Source organism: Melanotaenia boesemani, chromosome 24 (genome assembly GCF_017639745.1).
Source record: "Melanotaenia boesemani isolate fMelBoe1 chromosome 24, fMelBoe1.pri, whole genome shotgun sequence".
NCBI classification, from domain to species: Eukaryota; Metazoa; Chordata; class Actinopteri; order Atheriniformes; family Melanotaeniidae; genus Melanotaenia; species Melanotaenia boesemani.
Window position 1 is genome coordinate 19,741,290 of NC_055705.1, and position 10,301 is coordinate 19,751,590.

Sequence of the window (10,301 nt, forward strand, 5' to 3'; positions counted from 1 at the left end):
TGGAGGGCCATAATGCCAGCATTACTCACTTTATATGTTTACCTATTATTATTATTATTATTATTATTATTATTATGTAGAAACGCAGCTTTATACATTAACCCCTTCAGCCCCTGCGTCCATTTGAATGGACATGACATATTTGTTGCTCTAAACCAATAAAAACACAGTGAATGAGTCATGTCAGCATTGCTGATTGCTAATTGGATCCTGATTATCCAATCTAATCAATTCATGACTTTGAGCATGCTCAGAAAACGTGGGACACCTCAGACAAGACAAGCATAGCTGAGCGATTGGTGAGAGGGAAGAGTAAGTGCCCAGTTTCTATCAAAAGTATCAATTTATGGCCATGCTAGTCAAACTAATTTGTTCTTAGAATAATCTTAACTGTTACAAGTGATAGTATTTCAAGTTATTTTGATTGCAACTTTTATCACCAATTAGTAGTATTTTTTTAAAGTTTAACGTCCACTGCAATGGACATCAGGACTTTAGTGATATTAGCCATCACCCACATGTTTAGTGTCAGTATGCAAAGAAACAATATATATGTAGGCTTTTCAAAGCTAAATTTTACTATGACAGTGTATTTATTCATTTTTTTATAATGTTAAATCTATATATTTTTTGTATATAATGTTCTTGTAGAGTATAAAGTCGAAGACTTTTTGGAACGTCTCATAAATGGAGAGTTGTCTGAACTCGACTCCTTGAATTCAGGAAATGAGTCAGATGAGACTAGTGATATAGATGGTGAGTTCATAAATTATGCTTTTAATTCACAGTGTAAGGTTTTTATCAATTTCATGTCTTATATGTAAGATAAAAGTTGCATGGAATGTGTAAGATAAAGAAAAGAATAAGATAAGATAATTGATAATAGCAAAGAAATGCTAGAATAGAAAATAATACTAATAAGATAATGCATAAAATTAGTTAAAAATTTGATTGCTTTGTTGTTAGATTCAGAGAGGGACAGTGGAGAGGTGATCATGCCAGAAGAACTTGAGGTGGCAGCTGAGTGTGAGATAGAGGAGAGAGGCAGTTTGGTGGCAGAGGATCAGGAGGAGATGTCAGTTACTAAGAAGGAAGAAATCAAGTGGCGTCACAGGCCATTCAAAGAGATGGCTAAAAAGCCACGAGGAAGCTATGATGAAGTTGTAAGCTGTGATAGAAAGGTGGGACTGGTCAAATGGTATGACAACAGACCAGTTGTCATGGCTTCCAACTTTGTTGGTGTTGGCAGACAGGATGAAGTCCGGCGGTGGGACAAAAAGAAGGCCCAGTTTGTGATGGTTTCCCGTCCAGAGGTTGTCAAGCTGTACAATGAAGCAATGGGTGGTGTTGACCTGCTTGATCAACTCGTCAGTTTGTACCGCACAGAAATCCGGTCAAAAAAGTGGACTCTGAGAATGATCACACATGCTTTTGACCTTGCTGTTGTCAACAGTTGGTTGGAGTACAGGCTGGACTCCAAGAGGGCCAATAACCCAACAAAAGACATCTTGGATCTCCTTCATTTCAAGATGAATGTGGCCCAATGTCTGGTGAGAGTTCAAAAAACAGTGGCATCAAAACGTGGAAGACCCAGTATGTCTCTGGAACCACAGAATGCCCCTCACAGACCACCTCACCGGCCAGTTCAGGATTCAAGGCCTCTACCTGAAGTTCAGTATGACATGGTTGACCACATGCCAAATTATGATGAAAAGAAAGAGGCCACCAGATGCAAGATGCCAGACTGTACCGGAAAAACACACGTCTTATGTGACAAGTGCAACATCCACCTGTGCTTTGTGCCACACCGCAACTGCTTCAAGGCTGCTCACCGAAAATGAGTCCATGGAAACATCCAGAAGTGTGATGTCTTCTGCAGGGCACATTCCAAGTGTCCAAGTAAATGTTTGATCTGTTCATTGGCCTGCTTCTAAAAATATGTATGATTATCTTTTGGAAATGATACTCTACTGGAGGCAGAACTGGTTCTCTATAATCATATATCTTTCAACTTCATGTTTAGATTGCTTCATAGCATCTTCCTCTCATCCAGCAAGTTTCTGATTTTCCTGGTGATTAGCTTATTGCTGTTCACAATCAATGCTGGAATACCTTTGTAAAGTTCATTTGCATGTTCAAAGTTGCAGACAATCTCGCAACTATCAATCAGTCAATCTTTTATTGTCTCTGTTATAAGTATGACAATATTTTGTTCAGAGCTGCAAAGTAAAAGACATAAAATGCAAAAATGGTGCAATAAATGCAAAAATGGTGCAAGACCCTTCTTTAAATCCCTTTATGTAGTAGTCTGTATGCAGACATCCAGTAGTTTAGGTCATACCTGATTAATTACAAGGTAATAACATTTTACGCTCGTTTAGTCGTGGCGTCCATTGCAATGGACATTAAAAAATACTGGTATAAACATGAGTTGGCAAAAAAAACAAAAATCCACTTTGTTTCTATGTTAGAGAGAACCCAAAATCAGTTGGACAAAAATTTTTTTGCCCAGCAGAACAGGGTATAATCCTTTATCCTTTTTTTTTTTTCTTTTTTTCCCCTCATCTAACAGAGAGAAGCCTCCTTACTGGAGGGCCATAATGCCAGCATTACTCACTTTATATGTTTACCTATTATTATTATTATTATTATTATTATTATTATTATTATGTAGAAACGCAGCTTTATACATTAAGGAAATATTCGAACACAAAGGATGACCCAATAAGCTGGAAAACAAAGTCAAAATTCTAGCATTACATTGATCCTGCTCACAGCACAACATTGCTTAAACGTTTTTGCCCTTGAGCTCTATTGTTGTCTAGTACTTGTTCTACAACAACCACACAGCTAATAAACTATTAATGACTCATTTTTTTAGCCTGTGGGAGTTAAGATCTGTACCAGTAGCAATAACAATGATATGTGCAGATTAAATTTTCTTCTTGACAGTAGGTTTGGATGCTTTGGTCAGAGGTTAAGTGACAGTGTAACAAATTAAATGCAGTTATTATTGATCTTATAGATAGGGATGTGATTTTTAAAGAATAATACTCAAAATAAATTAACTTTTTTTCTATTTTTTCTATATTTTATTTGCAGTAAAGCTAATTCTGATGTGGCTAGCATAGGTGTACAACAGAAGTTATCTTTTACACAAGTCATTTTTCTTGACTTGCATCAGTGGCATAAAATATAAGACTCAGTTATACTTTAGACATATTCTCCCTTTTGTCTCATGTTGGAAATAAAGCATGGTGCAATAATTCTTGCTAGCCATCTTGATATGAAGCAATGATTTCAGTTCAAGTACAAATCTCAAGTTAAACAATGTGATATGATCAAATATATGACAGAGAAAGATGGAAATTTAGGGCTTTCTTTGTTAAAAGGTACCATATCATCAATATAAATTTCTAAGCTGAATTAAGCTGACTTCATTCTAAACAAAGAGGGGACAATAGCTGATAAATTTCCAGCATTCAGATGTGTTTTCCTAATTTCATCTTGATTGTGAAGGAGGATGCAATGTTTCAAGAGAAAAATAAACATGAGCTTGTTTTTACATTTAGTTAACAATTCAACATGTTCTCCTAATTCTCGTTATGACATTTAGAGTAAGAGATGGGGCATCTGATCAGTAACATCATGTTGACTATCTACAGTAATAAAGTAATTTGATTAACTTTTAAAATTTTGAAATTTAAAATAAAAGAAACACTATGAAAATATAAACTATTTCTAGTAATTTGGTGAAACGATCACAATATTGAGGTTGAGGATAAGTTTTTAAAGAATGCACACTGGTTTCCCCCTTTTGGAGATGTCAACATTCCCTCCCATTTGCATGTATAAAAAAAAACAAAAAAAAAAAAAACTGTCAAAAACAGACTAAAAGAAAAGAAAAAGACAGTGCATTAACATTCAGTAAAATAATTGCATTAATGCATTAATACAATCATTTGTTAATGGTTCTAGCCCTAAATTACATGACAAAATCACATTTGTTTCAATATGAACATGACTAAAGTTGCAAACGTATACAATATTTCATTATTCAATAAATATTTGACAAGCTAAGGTATATTTCTGAAACACAACTCTTTTTTTTGTATTCACCAAAGGCTTGGACATTGGGCATCCTCATGGGAATCCGCCATGCTCGGGGCTTCCTTGTTTGTGTATTTAGGTGTGTGTGCGTGTAACTGTGTGAAAAAGTGTTTTTTATTTGTTATGTAATCTATTTTGATGTGTGTAAAGGCTCGTTTAATTTTTATTATGCATGAATTGCTTTTTTCATGTAAAGCACTTTGTGTTGCCTGCAGCATGAAAAGTTTGATTGATATACAGAAAAAAAAAGAATAAAACACTTCATTTAGATTCTTGTAGAGAATACAGACAAGAACTATAAAATAAGATAAAAACTTAAATCAGATTTCAAAATATAATATAAACATCAAATTTGGGGAATTTATTTTATCCATACAAAAGCATATACATAATTGGGTGTCAATTGTGGGTCACTATCTAACAGACAGGGTCACCTACGGTAGGATGGGTACGATTTATTTTCCACTATCAGCTTGGTTTTTATTAAGGTATTAAGTTGCTCTGAGTCACTGACATAAGTTACAAACTGGCCTTAGCATATTTACAGCATCTTCCCTTCAGCATGAGCTTTGCTACTAAGTTTTGCCAGGCTTATTTGAGTTTTGACATGCTTAAGGTTTCAAGTTTATGGTCACACAACCTCTTCCTCTCATGCCAACCCAGACCTGGCCTCCATTACAAACTTTCTCGCCACCAGTACAAAGCTGAGTTAGAACAGCAGGCATGTAATTGTCCTAAGGCTGGTGAGTTTGTCACCATGTGGGGAGAATAAACAAGGACATAACGAAGGATGAATAAATGTAGGACATGTGGAAAAGGCTGTTATTTACTTGCATAATGAATTCTTTATACATGCACATTCTTTCACTTGGATACCTCCCTGAACCTGCGTCATCTCTTATTTACTCAAAACCATTTACAAATATGCCACGCTGGCAGCAGCTTTTTGACAAGAACCCATTAAAAATGTGTGGGAGCTGTGTATCAACATAACAGCCAACAATTCTCTTGTGTATTTATTAATGGGTATTCAGTACCGTGCACTCTGCTTACCATTACAGTGTGAAACAATAAAGAAGCCCAAGCCTGGAACAAGTAAATGAATATCTAAATGAAAGGAAAGAAAGCAAGAGATCCAAACATTGAGCTTTTGAGAAACAGCTGTGCAAAAGTCCTTTTTTCATGGTCTCTGCTGCTTTGACATTTTGCATCTTAGAATTCAGACCTTCTCTTAAAGTAGACTTGAGAAATGGTTTCCTCGGCTTTCTGAAGGTCTCAGTGGAAGGGTGGCTGTCAAGAAGTCATGTTTAAGGAAGAGAAACAAGGAGAAAAGTGTGACATTCCAAATGGCACAACTGTGCTGAAAATCAGAGGCAAAAGGTTTAATAGAGTGATGAATCCTCTACAGAGCCTCAACATTATTGAAACAGTGTGGGATCATCTTTGACTAACAATGAACCGAAAGGCAGAAAAATCCAAAGAAAAAGTCCTTCAAGAACCCTGGAGAACTATTTCTGAGATAATCATGAGCAAATTACAAGAATACTTGTCTTAGGAGGATTCAGACTATAATGAATAAAGAGGGTCAGACTAAATACTGATTTTCAAACTTGTTGAAATTGTATAAATCTGTTTATTTATTTTTATTTATTTTCCATTTGTACATTTCAATGAATTGCAGTTAGTTTCCCCCCTCCCCCCTTTTTTTAGCAAAAGATGTTTTTATACTTTTGCATTCTGCTGCACATTTATTTTGTTTCTTAAATGAACATAGAGCAAATGTTAAAAGCAGCAGCACATTAAATCCTGTGGTAGTGCTGAATAAATGAAGTGAGAATGGGACAAGATGCAGCCAGCTTTTTATGCCAAAGCAATGTAAATTTACAATGAACTAGACTAAAATTCTTAGATTTAAAAAGTCTTTTAAAATGTGTATTTGTGGAGTACAGAAAATCTGTGTGTGAATTCTTGTTTAACAGCTTTGACCAAATGTCCTCAAACAAAAAACTGTAACTGAAGGAACTGTGCTGGTGACCAGCCAGTCGGACACTGGATCTTGGACCGATCTGCTGAAATGGCTGTTCAAAGGGGTTTTATCGAGCAGAGAGCAGTATCTTTGCCTGAGTCAATATCATGTTTAAATACTGAAAACAAAGCGTCCCTTGTGTCTCTAGTCTGCCAGCTAGTTAGTCAGATGGATGCTGAAGACATGTCAGATCCGCTTCCCCATTCTGCTCTATTTCAGAGTTGCTGTTCAACAAATTTAGGACTAAAAACCTTTTTATTTTGAGACATTTCTATTATAGGCTTAAATATTTTATGGAATAATTACCCCCAATTGGCCTTTTGCAGTTTAAGTTTGTAAAGAATCCAGGCAGTTACCTCTGCCCAGCACTTTTTTAATGTGATGATGTCTGATTGGAGTTATGTATGTTTATTTGTGGTGGACATGTTGGAGGATTCTATCTTTAGGAAGTATAAATCTCAATGAATATACAACTACTGTGGGTGTGGTTTTGACACAATTATAATTCAGAGGACAAGTGTTTTTCTTTTTTTTTCCAAGCCAGCTGTCAAAATTCAAATGTGGTTTAATTATGTCTTGATATAAGTTTTTATCTCTAAATCATTATATTAGCATATCTTGGTTATTTAATGAGATAAGATATGAGGGAATTCAAATCGGGAGGGAAAAGATACTTCACAGAATTAATTCCCACATGAAATAAATGCACAGGCTTTGTTGGATAATACAGAATTTAAAATCAAGCTCATTTTCAGGTTAAAAATATGTTGTTGCACATTTATTTACACCAATTCCTTTGAATTTAGAAAGACGTTAGAGAAATTAAATACAAATTTTCTCCTTTCCTCTGTTACTCTCTGGTTAGCCATGTCATTCTGATAATGGACGGAAACACTATTGCCACTTCTTGGATGCCTCTCAACTCAAAATCTCTGAAAAACTGTGACTCTGAATTTAGACTCTGAAATTACAAGGAAAACAAAAATACATCCATGTGGGCCAGTGGTAGAATTTTTATTGAGGTGATTCATGGGATAGAAGAATTACAACATGAATTTTAACGGAGCTGCCTTCTATGAACCTACCTACATGAAGATGCACCATTCTTAAACATAAAAAAGATTGATAAAAACTGAAACAAAATGAAACAGAAATCAGTCACATAAGTGGTTTTTAGTATGTGAAATTGGGAGATGCAAGTGTCTGAATGGCAGACATCTTTCTACCCAGCTACACACTCCAGCTTCCTCCCAAGAAGAAAGGGCTCCAGACTGCGATCAAATGGGTGCATTTTGCAACTAAAATGTGAGACAGTGCGATTGAATTTTTTATCTACTTGTGCAATGGTGACCAATACATTTGTTGGTCTTTTTCTTGTAGTAATTATATTTTAATTTATTTTGTCGCTAACAAACTTCTGCTCCCCTCTTCAGCCCAGTAGTTCACAGTAATGCACAAATTAGCTGCTGGTTTGTCAACTCAAACTAACTTCAATACCAGAAAAGGAGACTAATGCCAATGAAAAAGACAACAGCCAATGTGCATGTGAATGACCACTGTGACTGACTGGCTTATGTGTAAAAATGGCGGGTCTGGGGATGATTTATTATTCCTCAGTGTTGCCAACTTAGCGACTTTGTCACTACATTTAGCTTAGTGAGATGCTTTGTTTTAATACAGAACTACCTCTGTTGTGGCTTTTGTCCGGTCGAGCCCCCGGCTCCGAGACCGTACTCCGTCCACGAGAAGGGGCGCGCCTCCCGGCTGGAGCTTCTTTCTGCTTCCTCCTCTCCCTCTTCCCCGGTCGGCTCCCGCTTTGACAGTTAACTCCACTCGCGCTTTAAAGAGAATCTGACTCCGATACTTTCTTTAAATGGTTTATTGCAGTGCACAAAGGTTGCTGGTAAATTCAGACCGCACGAACTGCCAGAGTCCTGCTACGCAGGACTCTTTAAGCTCGTCTCTCGACCCCTCCTCTCCTTCCAAACCTTCTAGAAGTTTCTATCCTCAACATCTGTTTCCTATCAGACCTTTCACACACATATAAACATTCTTACAACATCCCTTATTGGGATAGTGGCTGGCCTTCTTCCCAGCTTTTCTCGGAACTTTTAGGTCACTCTGCTCTCCTGGTTCGTGTGTGTTTATCATCTGGATCTGGTCCCGGCCGGCTACTCACGTAGGCTGTTTTTAAAGGTCATCCTGCGAACAGTGTCCTGAGTTAACTTTTTCACCACACCTCCTTACTCAAGATTACAGGTGGGTTTTAAAACCATTATGATTAAGAGATAGGTCCTAAAAACGATATACTGTAGTTGGGTATTAAAATATACTGGTCACTGCTGCCCCAAATTCATACTTGAATGACATTTACTTGAACTATCTTTTCCAATGGGCCACAGAGATTCAGTGACCCCACCTAACAAGGACACTACCCTGTTTTTATTTATTTTTTTCTGTCTTTTTTTTTTTCTTTCCTTAAACATGACTATTCCAATTTTCAATGAGACCAGACTTCAATACACCAGCTCTACATATACATAATAGAGAAGTGGTTGCCAGCATGAGGCGTTTACACAGGATGCATCAGTGAAAGGTAGCAGAGCTGCTCAAGGATCGGGGAGTGATGGATGAAAAGTGAATAAGGGAGCTTCGGGATAATGGCAGAGTCAAGCAATATTTAACTGTTGCAGTGGTAATCCTCTGCTCCTATCCTCCCCTGCCTGAAGGTGATAATGGCTTTGCATTGCTGCTGAGCTGCATGTGCTATTGGGAGGAGAGACTGGCACTGTGTTGCTTCATAAGACCTTTCCAAAAAAAAAAAAAATGCCTTTTTGTGTGTGTATGTGTGAGTGTGTGGAATTAAGCAGTATTTGAGCAGTATTTATCTCAATAGTTACTATACTGTATATGGGGCTCAGAGGCAGAAACAAAAATCAATCTTACCGTATACCATAAGGGTCAGATTTCACTTAAATGCTCATCCTATAATCCAAATGTAAACCTTTGTGTAGCAACAATAGCAGTGAGGGAAATACAAGAAAAAAAAGAGAGTTGATTTTATATTAGAATGGACTGTAGTTGGCACATTTACCACAAATGTCAGATGTAGATTTTTCTTCTTAAATGTCCCACTATTAAATTGTACTAAGCAATGAACACCCACAGAAACAGTTTAAGACCATTTATTTATTTATTTATTTTTTGTAGAAAAACAGTCACACAAGCTTAGAAGACAGAAAACGAATGTCTATTATAGTTTACAACAACACAGAGAGCAGGAATATAGAAGGACCTCCACCAGAAGATTCTGCAGCTAAGAGCCAGGGGCGTTGCTAGACATAAGGTTGCTGTGGGCCACAGCCCCTCTCCATTATTCAGATCGCATTTATGTATGTTATTTTTAAATGTTTAAAATGTTATGTTTAAAATGAGAAACTTTATGGTCCATTTTCTTCTTTTTCCCAAACATTTCCAGAAAACACCAGCTTAAAGGTTAAATTGGGTTTATTACAAAAAATAAATAAATTAATTAGTGCTGGGCACGTTAACGCGTTAATCGTGCGTTAACGCAACGCTTAATTAATGCTGTTAATTTTTTTTAATCGCACGTTCATTTCTTTTTTTTTTTCTTTTTGCTGGCCGCTGGCTTTGATGACAGAAACCATGTCTCTCTTCCCTGCTGCAGCGGTGCGTCTGACGTGATCGGGAGAGAGCGGGTTTATTAAAATAAAGAGATGTTTTTATATAAGTTTTCATTCGAATTGACCAAGACATGGTCAGAAGAATAAACCACAAACGACTTGTGAATATTTATTACGTAGTCTAAACTTCATAATCTCAAAATGATATTTACAAGAAGTAAACGGGAAACATGAATTAAACAAACATGGTAAATGCAAGTGTGATGTTCAAACAGATGTTTATGGTAAGGCAATATTAAGTGTGGAGCAAAAATGAAAACAAGTTAGTTAACCTGTGGCCTTAATTAAACTAATGCTCAAAAAGGAGACTGAAACGATTTCTAATGACAATGAGAGCTATTATCCACAAATGTTAAAAACATGGAAAAATGGTGAACCTTCCCAGGAGTGGCCAGGCAACCAAAATAAGCGCATGTAGCAAAGACTCATCCGAGAGGTCAAAAAATACCCCACAACAACAG

General features: G+C 36.6%; 1 protein-coding gene across 2 annotated transcripts; it reads left to right on the forward strand.

Annotated features, from left to right (window-relative positions):
• The first annotated feature begins 294 nt into the window (after nt 1-294).
• Nucleotides 295-1,925, forward strand: LOC121635499 (piggyBac transposable element-derived protein 2-like). 2 transcript variants are annotated; one of them, XM_041978696.1, is made up of 3 exons: nt 295-756; nt 967-1,765; nt 1,814-1,925. In XM_041978696.1, exons 2-3 carry the CDS (start codon nt 996-998, stop codon nt 1,839-1,841), a joined length of 798 nt encoding a protein of 265 aa, XP_041834630.1. In that variant the 5' UTR covers nt 295-756; nt 967-995; the 3' UTR covers nt 1,842-1,925. The 2 variants fall into 2 exon arrangements, with proteins under 2 accessions (XP_041834630.1, XP_041834629.1); XM_041978695.1 differs by having other exon boundaries at nt 295-1,765.
• Nucleotides 1,926-10,301: the final 8,376 nt, after the last annotated feature.